This window comes from Hyperolius riggenbachi, chromosome 6 (genome assembly GCF_040937935.1).
Source record: "Hyperolius riggenbachi isolate aHypRig1 chromosome 6, aHypRig1.pri, whole genome shotgun sequence".
Lineage (NCBI taxonomy): Eukaryota > Metazoa > Chordata > Amphibia > Anura > Hyperoliidae > Hyperolius > Hyperolius riggenbachi.
The window spans coordinates 159,780,241-159,804,376 of NC_090651.1; the positions used below are offsets into that span (position 1 = coordinate 159,780,241).

Genomic DNA, 24,136 nt, shown 5'->3' on the forward strand with positions numbered 1-24,136 from the left:
TCCTCAAGCAGCTGGCTTTTCTCCATCATCACTCATACGAATGATATTGCAAGTATGCGGATAACTGAAAACAGCTGCTAGAACAACAAATAAGTACATGTAGTAAGTACATGAGTTAAAAGGAAGACTGCTAAACAATAGACTGTACTGAATACAAGGGAAAAATATCCACTGTACTAAACTTTTGCATGTCGTTCAGAAGTCTATTTTGTGCCATTTGGAAAAAAACTGGTGAAAGACACCAAAACCTTTGATAAATAAGCCAGATATTTTATTTTTTTATTTTTTATTCTAGTGACTGCAAAAACAAAACAAAACAAAACAAAACAAAAAACCTGTGAAACCCACACAGACTATGTTCCCCCTTTCAACTTCCACTAATCTTCGAAAATCAAAATACAAATCTAGTTTGTTAATATAAGCAATTACTACAATTTCCATATGCATGTAGCATACTGGATAATTCCTCCTCCATTGCTTTCTATGTAGAATGTATGTGAATTTTTGCACTTCACATGCAAAAAGTGTATTTCAGACATGAGCGCATGCGTAATGTAGCAATCTGTACAATTTTTCTCAACTACATATAATTGGATAAGAAAATGGCACCTCCAGAATCCGCTGTGTTGAACCTTTGACGGTACAAATAAATTGCCAAAACGATCTAAAATAACAGCAGTCAAGTCTTCTAAATACTAGAAAAAAAAATACTGGCCAAGTTCCCTCAAATTTTTTTTTCTGATTTAAAAAAAAAAAAAAAAGGAAAAAGGTGGGTGGGTATGGGGATGTATCTGACGATGGAGTGGGTGTGTTACCGTTAAATTGCAACCGCAAAAGTGGCACGGCAATTACAGATGTTAAGCCATCATTTCAATTGTGATATTTAAATAACAGCAATATCCAAGTGCCCAAATGACCTGGTGGCTCTTTTAAATAGATGCCCAGAGGCCAAGCTGAAGCAGTATTTATTTGCATATTATGCAGCTGAACCCTTTGGCCACTCGATGGAAATGCATTGTAGATTATTCTTCTAGGAAGCATCTGGCCCTTAAAGGGACTCAGCTGTAAAATTAAAAAAAGATTTTATACATACCTGGGGCTTCCTCCAGCCCCATCCGCTCAGATCACTACCGTCCTCCGCTGCCCACAGCTTCAGGAACTGGGTCCCTTCACTGATGTCAGTCGCGGCCAAGTAGCAGGAGAAGTGCGCTCTTTGCGTATCTTTCCAGCAGCTGCTGGAGAGATACATAGAGGGTACACTTCTCTTACGCCAGACTGGGTCCGACTGATGGAAATGCGGAGACCCGGTTCCCGAAGCTGCGGAGGACGGCGGCGGCGGAGTGATAGGAGCGGATGGGGGCTGAGGAAGCCCCAGGTATGTATAAAATATTTTTAATTGTACAGCTCTGGTACATGTAAAACAATGCTTTTCTAGGTAGAATGTTGCAGATTGCATCCCACTAACAAAGGCACTGTTTACAGTAGTGACCAACATGGCAGAAAAACTGATGACAGCGTGTAAAACCTCCATTGTGTTCCATTGTGGTTGGGTCAGAGCAGGTATTAAAAACCCATTTTCTAAGGCTACAGGTACTATGCGCAGCTGACAGGATATTCTATAGGACGCCTTCTCTTTGTATTAACAGTAAGCTTCATACACACTAGATGGTTCTCAGCCGATGAGGCATGTCGGGCCAGAACTGTCGAAACTGTCGAGAAACTAGCATGTGTACAATGCCACTCGGCACTGCTCCCCGCACTCACCCACTGGGCAGCTCTGTTGTCCCTTCTCCCCCTGCATTGCAACACAACACACTGCAAGCCTAGAAGCTGGCAACACATCTGCCTCTGCCCTGTCACTGGAGGTATTGCATCATGATCCCCCCCAGTCGACGGTCCTCATACATATGTATGAGGCTTTAACCAATTTGAAAATGTCCACCATGATTTAAATAAAAGCTGGTGAAGCTGCTGAACCACCAAGGTTCAGTGCATCATTGTCATACTATATGCTGAGAGGTTCAGACAAATGTGGTAAACCATTTGTTTAAAAATGACAAATGATGGCATTTTACAAGTGATTACTAAAATAAAAAGGCCATGAAAACCGATCCAACAAGTCTCAGGCAGACATGAAAAATAAATAAGGTACAAACTCGGGCTGAACTCCAAAAACTCATGGTTGCTGCTGGGTAGGCACCAGAGTAAAACTGCTAAAAAAACAAAAAAAAAAAAACCGAAAGTAGCAAATGGCAAATGAAAATAGATATAACAGAATGGATCAAAAATAGTATCTGCAATTATAAGACCCATTCAAGAGACAAAGATGTATAAGAAAACATTTACAAAGCAGTCCGTCACAATGCTTATACTTCTATGCGCATGTAAATCATTATTGAAATAACTTATTTTGCATTCTGATTTCCAAACCTAGTGATTGCACACAGTTGTCAGCCAAAGAGATGATATATGCATATGCAAAGCACAGAGGAACAGAAAAATAGGAAGAGACAGATTTAGAAAATAAGCACAGTGAGCCAGAGCACAGTAGGAAAAAGACAGGAACTAATAAACATGCAGTGCGGTAACCCACAGCAACAAGAAAAATGACTAACATGGCTCTTTGCACAATGCTCACTGCCAACGTTTATATGCTGCACAGCAGAAAAATGCCATCACGTTTACAGGATTTCTAAAACCAATATACACAACAAATAAAAAGCATTTTGCAACTTGCCCATAACATTTAGGAAACAATCTTAAAACTTCAGCCGGTATGAAATATTTGCTGTCCGAAACAATCATTCAGGATCATCTTGGTTACCACTTTAATAAGTGCTGTATGGACTGGCTGCTCAGCTCCCAAGTGAAATTCTCACAGGAACAGTAGGCACTGATCTGCATATGTTTACTTGGTGATAGAAGGGGGTGATTAATGAGATGCAAATAGTTTTTACTTGCATTCAAATTTCATGTAAAATGTTATGCAGCTCGAATTGGACCAATAAAAATTGACAGGACTTTATTCTGATTGGTCCAATTTTAAGACAGAATTTGCATGACATTTGAATGCAAGGAGAAATTATTTGCATCTCATGGATAATGCCTTGTGACAGATTTAGCAAGTATTTTAGCAGGGTAAGCAATGCAGTTATAGAGAATTTGAAGCTTAACCTCCCTGGCGGTAAGCCCGTGCTGAGCACCGCTCAGGCCCCGCTGGGCCGATTTGCATAATTTTTATTTTGCTACACGCAGCTAGCACTTTGCTAGCTGCGTGTGCAATGCGATCGCCGCCGCTGCCCGTCGATCCGCCGCTATTCGTCGCGCCGCGGCCGCTCCCCCTCCAGACCCCGTGCGCTGCCTGGCCAATCAGTGCCAGGCAGCGCTGTGGGGTGGATCGGAGTCCCCTTTGACGTCACGGCATTGATGACGTCATCCCGCCCGTCGCCATGGTGACGGGGAAAGCCCTCCAGGAGATCCCGTTCTTTGAACGGGATCTCCTGATCTCCGATCGCCGGAGGGGCTGTGGGGATGCCGCTGAGCAGCGGCTATCATGTAGCGAGACCTTGTCTCGCTACATGAAAAAAAAAAAAAAATTAAAAACTGATTTGCTGCCCCCTAGCAGATTTTTAGCAAACCGCCAGGAGGGTTAAGGCTTCTTGCACACCAAGACGTTGTGTTAGGTGCCACGTTAAGGTCGCATAACGTGCACCTAACACAACGCATGGTGCTGCAAAAGCCGACGGTAGAGTGAGCCGCGTTCGGCGGCTCGATTCCTATAATGTCTCCCAGAGTGGCGCTGATTGGCCAGCGGGACCACGTGATGCGGAGCGAGACACTCCGCATCACGTGGTCCCGCCGGCCAATCAGCTGCCGCCAGTGCAGTGAATATTAAGTAGCCATGTGCGCGGCTACTGTAGCTGGCTCTCCCCGCCTCCTCTCCGCCCCCCACTGCGCATGTGCAAACAGTCTAACGCGGCTATAGCCGCTCCAACGCCGTAGCATGCTGCACTTTGCACCGAACGTGCAGCATTACATGTAACGCAACGTGGGCTGTGTGAACAGCCCACTTGTGTTACATTGCTGTGCGTTGGGGGAGCGTTACAGGCGCACTAACGTGCGCCTGTAACGTCTTGGTGTGTAAGCAGCCTAAAGGAATACTATCGATTCACATTTTTTTTTCAATTGACACAGGAATTGTTTGGGAAGTGCTGCCAAGTACTGGTGTATACATTTTAGTAGCAACTTCTTTGTTTACTGTTAGCAAAATACTTTCATTCATTACCAAAACTGACGGCTGACTGAGCCGTGAGGAGAGGGGAAATTCCCCTCACACTTGATCAGTTAACTATGTGTAGCTCTGTGTGTTACACAGAGAGAGCTCCCAACAGCTGCAGATCCTGTGTCCTGTGTGTCTGACTGAAGTGTGTGAAGAGAGCAGAGGAAATGTAACTAATTGCCACAGCTTGCATACTGTTTTTGCTTAGTTTGATATGTTTGAGATTTGCTTTCTGTAGTCTGATATGCAACTCTGGCTGTGCATTGAAGCAGACACCCCTTCTGCAATTGATTTGTCCCAATATAGCTAAATCCTACCCTCAATAAATTACAGTTTTTGCCTCTGATATTTAACATGAAAAGTAGGAAAAATGTTTACACAGCTACTTTGACATTATTTGTACACTGTCATTTTAGAACACTTGGTTATCAATAGTATTCCTTTAAATAAAAATAAAAAACAGATGCTCACCTAAGGAGAGGGAAGGTGTCTGCGTCCCGTTCTCCTCCCAGTGTTCTTGTTCCCTTGCAGGCTCCTCCATTTTAATCTCCGGCTGCGGTAGACTTCGGCAGCCTTCGGAAGCACTTGGGCTTCCGAAGACGCGTGTGTGCCCACCCAACGCGGAAGAGAGCGGTCCACAACCGAAAAGCCGTAGACTGCTAACGGGGGAATGAGGAGACCAAGAAGGTTCTCTATAGCAGTGTTTCTCAACATTTTATTGGTATGTACCCCTTTTAAAACCCTGTACTCACCAAGTACCCCCTAGCATAGTAAACATTATCCCAAGTACCCCTTGACAAATATATATTTAATCCTAGTACATGATAATTAGTTCTAAACAATTTCTAAGCATTCACTATTGCTTTTAATCAGCTAAAACACTAATGTGGTGGTGTTTAAATAAGCTTTATCATTTTCTAAAACTTTAAAATTGTTATTCTTGGTTAAGTAAATCAAGCCCGAGTACCCCTTGGAACCATTAGAAGTACCCCCTGGGGTACGCGTACCACACGTTGAGAACCTAGGCTCTATAGGACCCAGAGCCTTCACTCTCCTAAGATTTTTTTTTTTTATTTTTTTTTAAGGATTAATTTAACTTCAGGCTCCCTTTAAAAAAAGTTGTGTTAAAAAAGATGTCAGATATTCTCTAAGTGCAACTACCATACGAGGTCTCCAGCTCCTGTTGTACAGACACCCTGCCCAGCATCAGGTCTACAATACATATACCGTATTTTTCAGACCATAAGACGCTCCGGACCATAAGACGCACCTAGGTTTAGAGGATAAAAATCAGGGGAAAAAAAAATACTAAACCTGGTGCATCCATGGTGCAGGGGCATCGTATGAATCTTCTCCCCTCCCCAATTAATATGCCCCCCTTGTACCTCCTGTGTCCCCTAAGTGTACCATTAGTGTCTCCCTTGTGCCCTCCTCTGTCCCTGTGTCTTCATATGTGTTGTGTCCACTTAAATGCCCCTGTGTACTCTTATGTGCCCCCCTGTGTGCTCTGTTGCCCCCTGTGTGCTTAATGGCCCCCTGTGTGCCCTTGGTGGCCCCTATGTGCCCTTGGTGGCCCCTATGTGCCCTTGGTGGCCCTGTGTCCTTTGTGTGCCCCCCTGTGTGCCCTTGGTGGCCCCGTGTGCCCTTGGTGGCCCCCTGTGTGCCCTTGGTGGCCCCCTGTGTGCCCTTGGTGGCCCCCTGTGTGCCCTTGGTGGCCCCCTGTGTGCCCTTGGTGGCCCCCTGTGTGCCCTTGGTGGCCCCCTGTGTGCCCCCCTGTGTGCCCTTGGTGGCCCCCTGTGAGCCCTTGGTGGCCGTTTGTGAGCCCTTGGTGGCCCCCTGTGTGCCCTTGGTGGCCCCCTGTGTGCCCTTGGTGGCACCCTGTGTGCCCTTGGTGGCACCCTGTGTTATTTCTTCTTACCCAGTCTAGCTATGGCACCTGTGGGGGGTTTGCAGTCTGTGGAGGGGCTTGCGGGATCCTAATTTGTTTGTTATCCCGCAGCTGTCCCGGCCCTCTGTATAGGCGTGTTCCCGCCCCTAAAGACCGCCCCCCCGCCCGGGTCCTCCTCTGCCCGGTCCCCTCTACTGCCTTTCCCCGGCTCTCTAAATGTTATGCGGGGAGTGGGAAGGCTGTCGCTTACCGCCGGATGATAGCGACGTCCTCCGTGAACAGCAGCATCCTCGCTGTTAGCCGCTGGGTGGTCCGGGCACAATGCGGAAGCCTCTCTGCCTTCACTTCCGCTTACATCTCCAAAGCGGAAGTGAAGGCAGAGAGGCTTCCGCATTGTGCCCGGACCACCCAGCGGCTAACAGCGAGGATGCCGCTGTTCACAGAGGACGTCGCTATCATCCGGCGGTAAGCGACAGCCTTCCCACTCCCCGCATAACATTTAGAGAGCCGGGGAAAGGCAGTAGAGGGGACCGGGCAGAGGAGGACCCGGGCGGGGGGCGGTGTTTAGGGGCGGGAACACGCCTATACAGAGGGCCGGGACAGCTGCGGGATAACAAACAAATTAGGATCCCGCAAGCCCCTCCACAGACTGCAAACCCCCCACAGGTGCCATAGCTAGACGGGAGGATAGGACAGCCGCGGAGACTAAGGCGGGGACAACTTGCGGCTGGGCAGAATTTTGAACATTCGGACCATAAGACGCAGGCACTTTTTCTCCCCATGTTTGGGGAAGAAAAAGTGCGTCTTATGGTCCGAAAAATACGGTAGGCCTTGGATTTGTCTTCCAGTTCACAAGTAAGGACGGTCAGTGAAATTCAAAGGATTCTGAATTTAAGTGGCATTTTGCAAATATATGCAAGTTTATACAGATTGAGAATTGACCAATTTAATCCCATCAAGCTGTAATTCAAATTCAGAATATATTTGCATACAAAATGTGGAAAACCTGCACCAACTCAGGATTATTTGCATTTCACTGACCATCCCTATTCACAAAGCTCTAAGAGAAATGTGAACTGCATGGAGCTGTAAGAGGAGGTTCACACTAGATCTGGGAACGTATCCGTGGCTCAGTTTTTAAAACCTGATCAAAACCAGAGCTACGGATAACAATGTTAAGAATAGCAGCCCTTCTACACGAAGTTTCAAAACTGATCCACCTGCATTCAGGGGGATCAGTTTGGAAAAAGTGAACGGAAGGTCCGGATTTGCTGCATTTTCCCAGACCGCACATGGATCCTGATACACTGAGGTGTAGTGGCAGGCAATAGAAAAACTGATCCCCCTCTACACAGGCAGTTTTGGACACAAACGGATCCGCCCTCCCCCCCCCTCCTTCAGCTATTTGTACAAAAACTTACCTTTTAAAGAGTGCTTACCTTCTCTCTACTTCCTCCGCTAGCCGCGTCACTGCCTGCAATGCCGCCCTTCAAAGTATAGAGGGCGACATTGCAGGGAGTCTAGAGGCGAGCAGTGGAACCCAAAGAGAGATGGTAAGCAACCCCGCTCGCTGCGGACATTACATTTTAACAAGTTTTTGTGCAAGTAGCCAGCATATGTTTCGGCGGACTGGAAACGTATGGTCCAAACATATGGTAAACTTAAAAACGGGGGGTAGACGGACCAGTGTGGACCTACTGTAAAGGAAAAGACAGAAATAGACATCTGTGCAGTGTTTGAATCTACATGTGGGCAAGAGTGCTGGGCTCTCTAGGAACACAGGAAAGGATTTTGGGCTCAAGACTGCACTTCAATGGTATCTGCAGTTAGCAGGATGTTAAAATGACAAGTAATATATGATATGATAAAGGTGACTTTAAAGCCCAGTACTAACTAGAACTAGGATGTTTCCAGAGCTAAACGACACTTTCTCTGCAAATGTAGTCAAGCTGTAGATTTTAAAGTTGCACGCACGCGCGCACACACACACGTCATCTGCACAGATCACGGTATGCACATTTTGTGATGTTACAGCCTTATTCCACAATGGATTAAATTATTTTTTCCTTAGAATTCAACACACAAAACCTCATAATGACAACGTGAAAAGAAAAACAAAAATAAAAAAAAGTTTACTTGAGGTTTCGGAAAATTTATTTTAAAAAAAAAACACCTGAGGAAAAAAAAAAAAAAAGACACAAGTACTGTATTTTTCAGGACCATAAGACGCACCTGGGTTTAGAGGACAAAATCCAGGGAAAAAAAAAATATGCTAAACGATACGCCCATGGTGCAGGGGCTTCTTGTAGATCTTCTCCCCTCAATCCCCCCCTTGTATCTAGTGTCTTCTGTCCCTCCAGGAATCTCCTCTGTTGCCGTGTCTCTTCTGTCCCACTGTGTACTCCTTTGCCCTCCATGTCCTCCTCTGTCTCTTGTCTCTCTTCTTCCTCCCAGTGTCTTTTCTGCCTCCCCCATCTATTATTGGTCCCGTGTTTCCTCTGTTCCATGTTGTCCTTCCCAACATGTCTTATGCCCCATTATTCCTGTATGTTCCCCCACTTCTGTGTCCCCATGTCACCTGGTCCAGGTGTCCTGTGAGATACTCAAGTCTCTTATGTTCCCATGTGTATCCTTTAGATCCCTGTGTTGCGTGTCTCCATGTCCTCCTCCCCTTATCTTCAGGTCCCCATGTGTGTAGTGCCCTGTGTGCCTGTCTCTGTGTTCGCCTTCCTTTCCTCACCCCTGTTATGTCTGTTCCTCCTCTGCCCTCCGGTCCCTATGTCGCTGGGTCCGGGTGTCCTGTCAGATCCTCACCAATCAGCTGAAGAGGAATCCGATGCAGATTCACGCATTCGTGTCTGGCTTCACAGGACTTTCTTCAACCCGAGCCAGCGCCACGCGGCCAATCAGACGGGGAAGCTGCGACACGTCCATCCAATCACCGCCATCTATCCTAACAGGCCTTGATAGTCCAGAAGGCGGGACCAAAGCCCCAACATTGAGCCAGTGATCGAATGGGCGTGTTGCAGCTCACACCCAACCCCCCCCCAGCTCCAATATTGAGCCAGTGATTGGATGGGCGTGTTGCAGCTTCTCACACCCTCCCCCCCCCCCCCCCCCCCCGCGCTTTTAGGGGAGAAAAAGTGCATCTTGTGGTCTGAAAAATACGGTACACAAGTATTCACAGCCTCAATACTTTGTTGATGCACTTTTGGCAGCAATTACAGCATCAAGTATTTTTGTATAATATGCTGCAAGCATGGCACCCCTATCCTTGGCCAGTTTAGCCCATTCTCATTTGCAACACCTATCAAGCTCCATTGGGTTGGATGGGAAGAGTTGGTGCAGAGCCTTTTAAGATCTTTGGGCCACTCAAGGACATTCACATAGTTGACCTGAAGTCACTCCTTTAATATCTTGGCTGTGTGCTTAGGGTTGTTGTCCTGCTGAAAGATGAACCATTACCCTAGACAGAGTTCAACAGTGCTCTGAATCAGGTTTTCATCTAAGATATCTGTGTAGATTGTTGCAGTCTTATTTTCCTTTATCCTGACTAGTTTACCAGTTTATGCCTTTGAAAAAGCAACCCCAAAGCATGGTTGTGCCGCCACCATGCTTCACTGTAGGGATGGTATTGGCCAGGTAATGAGCGGTGCCTGGTTTCCTCCAAACGTGATGCATGGCATTCACACCATTGGTTCATCAGACCAGAGAATTTTGTTTCTCATGGTCAGAGAGTCCTTCAGGTGCCTTTTGGCGAACTCCAGGTGGATTGCCATTTGCCTTTTACTAAGGAGTGGCTTCCATCTGGCCACGCTACCATACATGCCTGACTGTTTGATTGCTGCAAAGACTGTTGTCCTTCTGGAAGGTTCACCTCCCTCCATAGAGAGCCTCTGGAACTCTGGCAGAGTGACCATCACCTACATGACAGACATTGCTCCCCTATCGCTCAGTTTAGATGGCCAGCCAGCTCTAGGAAGAATCCCGGTGGTTTTAAACTTCTTCCACTTACGGATAATGTAGGCCAATGCGCTCACTAAGACCTTCAAAAGCAGCAGAAATGTTTCTGTAACCTATCCCTGAATTGTGCCTCGAGACAGTCTTGTCTTGGAGATTTACAGACAATTCCTTTGACTTCATGCTTGGTTTGTGCTCGGACATGAACTGTCAACTGTGGGACCTTAAATAGACAGATGTTTGCCTTTCCAAATCATGTCCAATCAACTGAATTTACCACAGGTGGACTCCAATTAAGCTGAAGAAACAGCTTAAGGATGCTCGGGGAAAACAGGATGCACCTGAGCTCAATTTTGAGCTTTATGGCAAAGGCTGTGTATACTTATGCACATGGGCTTTCTCAATTTTTATTTTATTTTTAATTTGCAAAATGTGAGCACAGCAAATCAAAGCTGTGTGGGCTAGTTCACAGTACTCAGTTGCATTGCAGAATTCTGCAGGTTAACTCGCTGCCCATACAATTCTATGGACCTGTTCACAGTACTGCGTTGTAACTGATAGCATTACTATAACTTGCCGCATGCAGACTTTGTATTAAAGTCTATATCCAGACTTCACGCCAGTTCACACTCATAATGTGCTTTATGCAACTGATCACTGCAAACCCACGTTTTTCCATGAGTTATCCTAGACTTGACCATCACTAGTCAATAATAATATAATGGTGGTGGAAGAAACAGAAAGCTGGTTGATGTAATGTTCTGATCCAGAGTTCCATCCACACTACATGCAGTTAATCAACCACCAGATACAGTCCAGAGAGAATCCCATCTGCAAGCAGACTAATCAGATGCTGTTGCAAAAGATAATGCTGTTGCAAAGGAAAAGCCCCCTCCCTTCTTTCTTGTTTTTTTCCCTTCCTCAAAAGGACAACAGAAAGTTATAGCATGACAGTGTAGTGTTAGTTCCTTCTAGTGCTGGTTCTTGGAATCAACAATGCAGTAAAGCAGGCATAAAATGTCTGCATCTGAAACGTACATCATTTTGCATAAGCCCACTGCTTTCGAATTAACTCTTACAATGAAATCACAGATGGGATCTACACACTGATATCTAGTAAAGCCTCTGCTAGAATATCAGACAGCTGCTTATGGAGAAAATAGTGCCCGGAAAATAGGGACTGAGCCATTGCTTTCATGAAAGGCAGCTACTGAGCTAAAATGAAGAGTCCCTGTTTTTGAACAGATGCACTGTCTAAACACTTCTGTTCAGAAAAAGGTATTTTTTATTGTGTTTACTGACATAATTGTGTAAGCTGACCAATAACATGTCAAAATGACCAATTATCTCTGCAGCCCAACTCTGCTGTGGTTTCACTAAAGTCCTGCCCAACAGGCTGGTGCCTGTACAAGTGGTCTCTGCGCCTCTCACATGGAGACACTTTCTCCTCCATGCAGTGTTGAACCTCCTTCTCCTCCTTACAGGACTATCACACAACCCAATACAGCCAAATTAAGTATGCACTAACTGTAACCAGCTGCAGGGTTAAATATCAGCCAAAACAATAATGGTCTTAACCATCTTGATCAACGGTATCTGGCTTAAAGTAAACGTGAAGCGCTCACAAAAAGGATAGTCCAGAAGCTTACCAAATCCTCCTTGATCTGACTGTTGCAACGCACACACCCCCTGAACCTATCCAACAAGAGCTTGTTGGATATGTTCTCATGGCCACGCTCCCTGCCATATAGAAGCATGACCGTACTGCGTCTGTGCAATAAGCTGAAATCGCTTGTCTACCAGCGGCTCTGTGCTACTGTGTAGGCCCAGCCAATCACATTCTCTGTTTTCATACGATCCGATCTCAAAAATCTTCATCTCTGAGGAAGCCAATTACCAACTGGTGAACCGTGATAAATTGGTGGCGGAGTACAGCCGAGTCCCACACTTTTACTGGTAGGACTCTTTCCAAGTATGGCACTTAGTCTTTGGTTTCACTTCTCACTGGGCAGCTCTAATTGTTATTTCATTTCTTCACTGGTGCACCCTTTGCTGACATTATGCGGTTTTTGCATGATATTTAATTCGGTAGTGTGTCACTTTTGGTTAGGGCTTCTTTTCGGTTGCTCCCCAATTCCTCTCTTTATGCTCTCCAGTTTCATATGCACTAGCACTTTATTGCTACAATATGCACACACTCTTATGATGGTATGTTACACTTATCGTTCGATTGTCATTATAATGATGCACTAGCACTTGAACTGTCCACCAGGATTACTCTGCTCATTACCTTCGATACTATACTTATGATGCTCCACCATGTTGGTTCTGTTGATTTTAAATGTTTGTAAATTGTTATGTAGTTTAATAAATTATTTATATGTGCAGCTATTCCGATCTGGTGCAGTGATTTGAGGCTTTGCTATTTTGTGGAATCACAAAAATTTGATCAAAAATACGATTGATAAAAACTGTACTGTTAATAGGTACCTTAAGCGAGATCTGACCTGAAATCAATAGTGAAGCAGAGGCAAAATGATGTCCCCTTGGCATGACTGGGGCAGAAAAGGAATGTCAAGGACAGATTAAGGTAGCACTGGGCGTGGATGAGCTTCCAATTTAGGAATTCCAGCCAAACTGACATTCACCTGGGTTTTGAGGGATCCAGTAGCAGGACCAAGTTTAGAAATCCAATGCTGTATCAAAGTGTTTAATGAAAAGTATTCTTGTAATTTTATATCCTTTAGAAAAACGTTCCTCTTCCTAATCTAACCAGCTGAAAATGCCACTCCTCATAATTGAAGTTGCTACACCATGAAATGCTTGTAGTCATATGCATATCTCAGTGCCTGTAGACAAAAGACATATGCAAATGATTACATTTTCACATGGATCAGGTCATGTGACACCCAGTTTCAGATGAGACCCTATACTGAAGATAGGTGATCAGAACTCATTGATGCATGCAAGAATGTTGGGCACTGCAGGAACATCAAAGAACACTCTTAAGAGTGGATCAAGCAGGCACACAGCAGAGAGCACTTACTTGCAGATTCACCGAACGGCTTTCCAAGACCATCTGCAAAGTGATCTCATCATAGGACTGCATGTCAGGCGAGGTGTCACAATCATCACAACTAGGACCACTGAATGGCAACAGGTACCGTGTACAGATGAAAGTCGCTTCTGCCTGTGGTAGAATGACAGCTGTGGACTTGTGTGGATGAGTCCAAGGGAACACCACTTTACAGTCCTCATCAATGAGCTTCACACTAGTCCCGCATGGGGCATCATGGTTTGAGAGGTATGGATTGTCAGCCATCACCGCAGATTTCTTTCATGGAAAACTGGGTCCTCACTGCTGAATCTTCGCCTCCCCCTGTCCACCACCCCCATGTCTCCTATGGGATAACAGATGATTGGATGATTGCCAAGTGCAACTGGTGGCGACTTAGTATGGCAGCCTCAGCTCTTAGCTTTCGGACATTATCCCCCCTCCCCTCCTTCCAGAAGCTGTATGAGCCAAAATCAATTCAAGGTACAACCCCAGTTTGTGCTTTGTGAAAACCAATCAGAATCATTTATTTCGCCAAGGTACAATAGCTGATGGCGGCAGGCTGTTTGGAATCTCAATGTTCTGTAGCAAACCATTCTCAATGAGCTGTTCAGCACATCTGATGGTCTGCAATTGTCATGTGAGCCCCTTCTAAACCTCCATCAGCATTTTAGAAGAGAGGCTGGGGAGGACGACAGATTCCACCATGCTCTGATGAATTGCAGCACAATTTTCAGATGGATTAGGTACAAGAAAACGTTAACAGCATGAGAAACAGCAGAAAAACTTTTTCCTGGATATACTAGTAAATTCAAATAACCGGCTTAACCTCCCTGTCGGTATACGCAGATGCAGTGGCTGCGTCCGCTGGAGTTTTTTTTTTTTTTTTTAGCACTAGGCTAGCTAACCATTTGTGGCAAACCCCCCCAGCACTTCTCCGACCACCCGATCACCGCCGGCAACACTAACCCGTCCGCGATCCCGCGAGAGCCTCAGCTTCAGCAATGAGCTTCACTATGGCGACGATCGGACATGACGTCATCGACGTCATGAGCAGTCCCGATCCTCCCCATAGCGAAGCCTGGAGCTGATCGGGATCCCTGGGGGGTATGTATTTCAGCAGTGATCGGGGAGAGCGGAGGCACTTGGGGGGCATAGTTAGCTAGCCAAGTGCTATAGAACAGATTTTATTTAAAAACAACATTCTCCCGGAGCCATGCAATCCCCTGCGGCGGCTAGCCCGACACTGTGTCGGGCTTACTGCCAGGGAGGTTAAAGAGAGTCTGAAGTGAAATTATTTTTTTTTAAATCAATTACATTTCTATAAAGCACTTTTAGCATGCTGTACCCCCCATTTTCGCTGATCAGAGGGGAGAGGCAGAGCTACTGCAAAAAAGCTCTGCCTCATCCTGCCCATGCAAGGCAGCAAAATCTGCAGCCAGGAAAGTCGTAGGAGTTTGCCTGCCTATTTCAGGGGCATAAACAACTCGTTCTTCACCCGGAATTCGTTGATTCTGCTTGGCTCATGAAGATAAAGTTGAGCAAAGTAAAAAAAAAAAAAAAAAAACGACTTCAGTGTCTCTTTAAAGAACATCCAAGGTGAAAAACTGCTGAGAAACAATTGTATCTATCCTCAGTCTCCTAAAAATGACTTTTTAGATCTCACAGTTTTATTTTACATTTGAATCTAGTTTTTAAGTTTGTACTGTTTCATTGTCTCTGCTCAATGACACCTTCATTGAAGTATGTCAGAGCTCAAATCTATGACTTATTCACAATTTTTCATCTTTCCTGCTCGCCATTTACTGACAGGAAAGTGTTTTATGGCTGTAATTACTTTTCAGTGAGGGTTTTGCTATAGTCTGACCCAGTCTGACGCAGTCCGACCCGGGCACAATGTGTGCTTGGCGATGTACAGGGAGTGCAGAATTATTAGGCAAGTTGTATTTTTGAGGAATAATTTTATTATTGAACAACAACCATGTTCTTACTGAACCCAAAAAACTCATGAATATCAAAGCTGAATATTTTTGAAAGTAGTTTTTAGCTTGTTTTTAGTTTTAGCTATTTTAGGGGGATATCTGTGTGTGCAGGTGACTATTACTGTGCATAATTATTAGGCAACTTAACAAAAAACAAATATATACCCATTTCAATTATTTATTTTTACCAGTGAAACCAATATAACATCTCAACATTCACAAATATACATTTCTGACATTCAAAAACAAAAACAAATCAGTGACCAATATAGCCACCTTTCTTTGCAAGGACACTCAAAAGCCTGCCCTCCATGGATTCTGTCAGTGTTTTGATCTGTTCACCATCAACATTTGTGCAGCAGCAACCGCAGCCTCCCAGACACTGTTCAGAGAGGTGTACTGTTTTCCCTCCTTGTAAATCTCACATTTTATGATGGACCACAGGTTCTCAATGGGGTTCAGATCAGGTGAACAAGGAGGCCCATGTCATTAGTTTTTCTTCTTTTATACCCTTTCTTGACAGCCACGCTGTGGAGTACTTGGACGCGTGTGATGGAGCATTGTCCTGCATGAAAATCATGTTTTTCTTTAAGGATGCAGACTTCTTCCTGTACCACTGCTTGAAGAAGGTGTCTTCCAGAAACTGGCAGTAGGACTGGGAGTTGAGCTTGACTCCATCCTCAACCCAAAAAGGCCCCACAAGCTCATCTTTGATGATACCAGCCCAAACCAGTACTCCACCTCCACCTTGCTGGCATCTGAGTCGGACTGGAGCTCTCTGCCCTTTACCAATCCAGCCACGGGCCCATCCATCTGGCCCATCAAGACTCACTCTCATTTCATCAGTCAATAAAACCTTAGAAAAATCAGTCTTGAGATATTTCTTGGCCCAGTCTTGACGTTTCAGCTTTTGTGTCTTGTTCAGCGGTGGTCGTCTTTCAGCCTTTCTTACCTTGGCCATGTCTCTGAGTATTGCACATCTTGTGCTTTTAGGCACTCGTGACGTTGCAGCTCTGAAACTGGTGGCAAGTGGCATCTTGGCAGCTGCGCCTTGGTTTTTCTACACGCTTTTTGTGACCCTGTTGACTATTTTGAATGAAACGCTTGATTGTTCGATGATCACGCTTCAGAAGCTTTGCAATTTTAAGAGTGCTGCATCCCTCTGCAAGATATCTCACTATTTTTGACTTTTCTGAGCCTGTCAAGTCCTTCTTTTGACCCATTTTGCCAAAGGAAAGGAAGTTGCCTAATAATTATGCACACCTGATATAGGGTGTTGATGTCATTAGACCACACCCCTTCTCATTACAGAGATGCACATCACCTAATATGCTTAATTGGTAGTAGGCTTTTGAGTCTATACAGCTTGGAGTAATGCTACGTACACACATGCGACAACGATCGTTCGTTGAGGACGACGAACGAACTTTTAATTGACGAAAGAACGACCGAAGTAAAGTTAGTTGTAAAAAGTGTGTAACGATCACATCGTTAGAACGAACGTTACACCACGTAAAAGCACTTAATGCGCCTGCGCATAAAATTGTAAAGTTCCTTGGAGAAAAAGTGAAGTACGCATGTCCAGCCTGGTACGAACGATAGTTTCCAACGATGTACCACTTTTGCTAACGATCGTCGGTGGTAAAAATCCGCCAAGACAGAACTTTGTTTTGTAGCGATTTGCCTCGTTCGTCGTTTGCCTTAATAGTCGTTGGTTCGTTTTTTGTAACGATCGTCGTTGGTAAAGATCGGGGAACGATCGTTACAAACGACTATAGTCGCATGTGTGTACGCACCTTAAGACAACATGCATAAAGAGGATGATGTGGTCAAAATACTCATTTGCCTAATAATTCTGCACTCCCTGTACATACACATGTCTATCTCATTTCACGTCACCTCAGTTGTCCTTTAAAGGGATATGAGCAGCTTTTAGTCAAACATATAACATGACCCCCCCCCCCCCCAAGGGATGTTCAAAAATGTTATAGGTTGACAAGCATTAATTACCTTCAGGGACTTATCTCAAATCCCCTGTGTGTATGCGGTCCTCCATCTTCTGTTTCAATTCTGCAGTGCTGCATTCCAAAAGAGTTGCAGTGATAGCGCAACCACGACTGACACAATGCAGGCATTCTGCTCAGGCATATAGAGAGTTTACAATATAATGAAAATCATAAATAAGCCTCGATAATATAGCTACAGCAGTCCCCTTAGTAACAAAACAAAAAACTCTATAACTCATGCAGTACACAGACTGGTATAGGATATAGCTATGAGCGCCAGCATTGCATTCTCTAATTTTCTCTATTAACAAGACCAAAGAATTGACTTTTAGAACAATAATCCATAACAAAATCAATGCTACAATAACAAACGCCTTCCATTACTTCCATAAAATCCGGTCCCCCTGGATCAGCTACAGGCCTCAAATACACTATCACTAGACTAAGTGGTGTGAAGATTTAAAGTGAGCCCAAGGTGAATATGAATATATGAATACATATATATGAATAAATATATATATATGGAGGAGAAACAATTGTAACCATAATGCTAAATTATTATTATTATTTTTTTAAAGATAACCCGTGGTTTTATTCTATATTCAAACAGTGTCTCATGTATTACAGGGTTAAAATAAATGTATTGACTTTTTTTATCCCATCTATTTTCATGTTTTTCTTTGCCAAGAAAAGTTTTATGGCTGTAATTCCTGGTCAGTGAGGGTTAGGTTACAATCCACAAGGGTCTGACGAGAGAAGGGGTCACTTGCATGCCTGAAGATTAACTCTTTCAGACAGTGAAAGCATACAAAGGAACACAGCTTGGTTAATACAATTGGCACTGTGCATAACCTTGGGTACACTTTAAAAACTCCACATTCTGAAATAAACAGCTGACTTTGTTTTATCATCCGTTGGCTTTTTTCTCTTACGATTGTATTTCATATCTAAATATCGCAAAACTGAAGGATTCAACTGTCAGATTTGAGAATGTTCTTGAATATGAAAGAGAAGAGCAATCTTTATACTTATTTGATATGCCTAGTATCAAAATCTCTGAAAGAGAATGATTGTCATTAACTCACTATGCTGTAGCATAGGCAACATTATACTTCCACACTGTAAACATTGCACATGATCAGCAGCATCCCAAAATTCTACTGGGCAGGCTTCTCTGCTGAAGTCTAGCTGCCAGGTCACACCAGTAAGGATGCAGTGCACTATAAACCTGGTTAACAGTATTTTGATACTCTCGACAAATGATGCACTGTCAAAATGTATTAGCCAAGGTTTGGGAGGGGGGGGGGGGAGCAGAAATGCCAAGCATGGTGCACAACTTGGTACTGTGCTTAGTATAACAGAACCCATAGACTAGGAGGCAGAGGTAAGATCATAAACAGGAAAAAAAATGCAGATTACTTGGCTTAAACAAAAGGTTACTTTTACTGCTGTAACAGTGTATTTTGTTTAATAAAGGAAACTGAAAAGATTCATAATGAAATTATCACTCTGAATGGTATGGTAAGGTAGGTAGGTGAGAGTGTGAGTGAGTGAGTGAGTGAGTGAGTGAGTGAGTGAGTGAGTGTTTAACACACACATTTCAGCTTAAAATTTAGTCTGTATACTGTTAAAGTGAAAAGATTTTCCATCCTGTATGTATATATCAATTTAATAAGGAATGAAATATCCATGACAGTATCCCCACCTTGTGGTCACAGGAGAATAGCGTCGTAGATTTACAAGGGGATGCGTATTTGCTGTTGTAACAACTTCAAAACAGGTGGATTTAAGGGGGGGGGGGGGGGGTACAGACAGCACACTGCAATTCACACTATAGCAAGCAAATTGCCCGATTCCTTTTATGCAAGCCGGTTACTCAAGCAACATAAATTATGCATGTAATAAAGCAAACTAACCAATTTGCATAACCCACCTTGTAAAGTGTGTAACTCACTGTAAGCTTAATGCGCGCTGTCTGTCCACCTTACGTTTACTGTCCCTTCTGTGAATCTACCCCCATAAAGAGAAGTTATAACTATTTTTAAACTTTATTCCAAAATGCCCAGATGTAAAAAATTAACACAGTGAAACTAGACTGATTTTAAATGCATTTCTCTTAGTAAAGGACTTCTCAAAAACCTCACTGCACTGACCAATTTATAAAGCAATGGTGATGACCCCAGAATGCCAATTTTTGTTTTTCTTGATTGCCTATGAATTTCCCCTTTAGGGCTGGGACCAACTAGAGCATTTTTGGCAGCATTTCGGGATCAAACGCTGCCAAACTGGAGCGATTGCAATTAGGGGAATCGTAATCGTAGAACATGCAGCATTCTGGGAACGTTTGCAGTCTAATGTATTGTATAGGAGCAGAAAAATCGCTTCTAAAATCGCTTGCAAAGCGCTACCAAAAATCCCTATAAGTGGGGCTTCCTCCAGCCCCCTTTTGGTGATCAAAATACTACTTACTTGAATTGAGCCTTGGATCAGAAGTGGTGAAAGGCTTCACTGGCAAATGACCCATATGCACACAGAGACAATTCCAAAATACTGCAATTGATCAACTGTTGGAGGCATTTTTATGCAGTGCAGTATCGTACCACAGAGGATTCCCTCTGTTAGGTATGAAGCAAACAATCCCATATTACATAAAAGGTATAAATTGATTAGACTATTACTGAGTGAAAGTGTTTGATCCCTACAACCTATCCAGAATGCTGGCTCCCAAACATTACAATCAATTACAGATGCTCCTGATTTCAACCCTATGGCCCAATTTCCACTGACTGTGTTCGTGTGGAAAAATGCATTGTCATTCACTTGAATGAAAATCCTGGCAAAAACAATTAAAAAAAAAAAAAAAAAAAAGTCACAGTAAAATCAAGCACAGCGATTTTGCTTCTATGCTCATTCAAGTGAATAAGAATATGTTTTTCAAAGCGTAAATGTTGTGACAACGCAACACAAATGCAGGCAATGGAAATTGGGAGTCTGTGTATAAAGTACACCTGTCAACCGAATCAATTTGTTATAGAACAACCTCTCCACAACCATCAGCAAGACCAAACTATTGTCAAAGAAAATCCTGGACAAGATTGTAGACCTGCAAAACCCTGGAATGGACTACAAGACCATTAGCAAGAAGCTTGGCAAGATGGTGACAACTGTTGGTGTGATTATTTGGAAACAAAAGAAATATAAATCAGTCAATTGCCAATAATCAAGAGCACCAGGCAAGATCTTACCTCATGAGGCGAGGATGATCATGAGAAAGGGGATTAGCCCACAACTAAATGGGAGGACACTGTAACCAATAACACCATTGGTAAGACCACAACTTAATGGATTGCCATCTTGAAGGCACATGTAAAGACCAGTTTTAAGTTTGCCAGTTAAGATCTAAATGATTCAGAGAGGGCTTGGGAGAAAATACTGTCAGATGAGACTAGAAATCTAGTTTTTTAGCATCGGCGTTAGAAGCCATGTTCGGAGTTGCTAAATACTGAGCATGACCTAAAGAATACCATCTCCACAGTAAAGCACTGAAATGGAAACATTGCTTTAGGTCTGGTTTTCTCTTAGGAACACAGGATGAATTAACCGTATTGAGGGGAAATTGGTGAGCACTAGGGATGATCAGGGAGATGCATTTTCTTTCAGCCAGAACATTGAACATGGGTCTTCTAGCGTGACACAAATCCAAAACACACTGCCAAGTCTACACAAGAGTGGTAAAATAAATAAATAAATAAAAATAAAAAAAGAGGATCATTAGGGTCATGAAGTGACCTAGCCAACCTCTAGAAAATCTAGGGGGAAAGATGAAGCTTCGAGTAGCCAACTGGCAGCCAAGAAGCATAAAGTATAAAGAGTTTCTGTAAAGACAAAATCCATCCTGAGAAGTGTGCTATCGTGGTGGCCAAACACAAGAACCGTCTTACTACTGTGCTTGAAAGCAAGGGTTTCTCCACAAAGTACTAAATTATGTTTGGCTTGGGGATCAAATACTTATTTACTCAATTACATGCAAGTCAATTTATAATTATGTAATTTTTTCCTGAACTTTTGGTTGCTATTCAGTCTTTTTCCATCAAAATAAAAACATAAAAAGGCTGTTTCTTTGCAAGAATCCAAGCTTACAAATTTAGCTGGGCAATTAAATAGTTTTTTCCCCAGCTGTATACGGTTTATCAAGAATTTCTGAGGTGTCTACAAACCTAAGTTGACCATGGTGAACATATACAGTAAATTGATTAATCACAGTAAGCAAATGCACACACCAAACGTCTCTGTACTTTCAAAGGACAACCGAGGTGACATGACATGAGATAGAAGGGTATGTACAGTGCCAAGCAAAAAAAATGACTATGCTGTGTACCTTTTTTTCCTTTCTCTGCCTGAAAAAGTTAAACATCATGTAAGCAAGTGAGTTTCTGTCCGGGTCAGCACAGGGTCGGACTAGGTCAGACTATAGCATAAGCCTCAATGAGGAGTAATAACAGCCATAAAACACTTTGTCAGTAAATGGCTTCTTAGAGTAGGAAAGATTAAAAATGGTGAATAATTTATATATTTGAGCTCTAACATACTTCAATGAAGGTGTCATTGAGCAGAGACAATTAAACAGTAAAAACTAGATTTAAATTTAAAATATAGCTGTGGGATATTTAAAAAAAAAAAAAAAAAAATTTTTTTTAGGGGACTGAGGATAGATTCAATTGTTTTTCTCATCAGTTTTTTTCACCTTGGATGTCCTTTAAATTAGAAATGAGGCAAAAAAAAAAAAAAAAAAAAAAGTATAATCCTCACAAAATTTAACACAATGAAATCGTTTCTCAACCTTCGAGGCACAACAGTTTCATACTACACAGCGAAAAACAGATGCAATATGCATTCTCAGAAAATCAATATATCTCACTGTGCACACTGCATAACAGTACAGGACCTTTGTAAAGAGTAATGAATTGTTTTGTCAAACTTACAGTCACAGATTTCAGAGTCATTCCGTGGTATGTTCCCATAGTGTCGATCTTAAATCCTTCCGTTTCTACAATAAAATGAATAAAACAACACTCAGTAACAGCTTTTATTTTCTTGCCAGGTAAGCATTTTTTTGACTATCATGATAGTCATTTATTCTTCAAAAAAGAACTTCACATAATATCTTATAAGTTTTAGCAAAGCATGGCCTTTAGAACTCACACAAATGGAAATGACAAGCGTACGCCTCATTTTGTTGCTACCTCATGCTGCATTGCAATCCTCACTTGGAACAAGTCTCCGCATTTAATCTGCATTTACTTAAGAGACTGAAACAAAAAAAATAAAATTCTGATAATGAATTGGTTGTGTAGTACAGCTAAGAAATAAAGCATTAGGAGCATAGACATAACTCTAATATTTGTTTCCAGTACAGGAAGAGTTAAGAAACTCCAGTTATCTATGCAAATAGCCATTGAGCACTACAGAGAGCTCTGACTTCTGATGGTTTTTATCTCAACTGTATGGTGTTTTCTTTTGCAGAGAACAGGACAAGTCAAAAGTTCACTGCCTGTTCTGTAAAAAAAACATTTAGAATGCTGAGTAGGGTGTAAATTGCAAATATTAGAGAATGATGCAATGTTATAAAAAAAAATCTGTAAAACTGAAAATAAAAATATGAGAATATTTTTTTTTGCAACCAATGTCCTAATAATTATCCATACTACACAACCAATTCATCATAATTTTTTTTCGCTTCAATGTCTACTAGCCAGAAGGCAGCAGAAATAAACAAAAGCGCACAAATACTGGGCAAAAGCAATGCACTTTTAGCCATTTTCCAACCTGAAAGTGCACTTGCTGCTTTTGTTTTTTTATACAGTATATTCTGTATGAAACATTATTAGTGGTTACTATTTAAACAACGATAAATGGCTATGAAACATGACCCTGCATTGCATATTTATTATATTTGAAAAGTGGAGTAGTTTTATGAAAAATATCTTTCAATATCCAAAGAAAAACATCAATTTCAACTGGAAAACGTTTGTTTTCTTGAATATCATTGTTAGCAAGCAATTTCTTCATGAGAATGAAGATACCCAACACATGCAAGTATAGGTAATCCATGTGTCTACAGTGTAGCTAATGATCATTATTGCAATGTTAATGGTTTAAAGTATACCTGAATTTAGAGGGATATGGAGGCTGCCATAATTATTTCCTTTTAGACCAGGGGTGTCAAACCGGTCCTTCGAGGGCCGAGGTCCTCGCACATCTTTGACAGCTCAAATTAACTGAGGAGTCTGAATCGGGAAAGGTGTGGTCCATCAGAACACATTCCACTCTTTCTCTGTCCATCCTAAACACTGGCATGGATCTGGCCCTCCAGACCTGGAGTTCAACACCTGTGTTTTAGACAATACCTGTTGCCTAGTTTCCCTTCAGATCCTGCCTTTAATAATTTTAGCCATAGACTCTGAACAAGCAAGCAGATCAGATGGTTGACTGAAGTCTGACTGAATTAACTGCATGCATATTTCAGGTGTGTGATCCAGAAACCACTGCAGCCAAGGTGATCAGCTGGACTGCCAGACAACTTGTATTGTTTAAAAGGAAATAAATATGCTGCCTTCTTATCACTATGTAAAAAGTAATTGAATAAACTGGAGCATAGATGAGTGATAAGGACATATCCACTTTGACCTCAATTCACTAAGCTTTATCAAACACTTTACCGAACGTTTGATAATTTTTACCTCATGGGAAAAATCTCGTTTTGAATTCCCTAAGGTGTTATATATTTATCGAATGTTTTATTGATAAAACGTTCAATAAAACTATAACACCTTAGGGAATTCAAAGTGAGATTTTACCCATGAGATAAAAATTATCAAACGTTTGGTAAAGTGTTTGATAAAGCTTAGTGAATTGAGGCCACGGTTTCTTATTTGTGGTCTAAAAACATACGATAAAATAATCTTC

At 42.6% G+C, this 24,136-nt stretch overlaps 1 protein-coding gene across 1 annotated transcript in view; it reads right to left on the reverse strand.

Annotated features, from left to right (window-relative positions):
- Positions 1 to 24,136, reverse strand: part of CDC73 (cell division cycle 73) — a 168,290-nt gene that overhangs the window by 70,384 nt on the left and 73,770 nt on the right. The window contains exon 10 of the mRNA XM_068240119.1: positions 22,153 to 22,217. Within this exon, the coding sequence (XP_068096220.1) occupies positions 22,153 to 22,217 (65 nt within the window). The remainder of the gene's footprint in view (positions 1 to 22,152; positions 22,218 to 24,136) is intronic.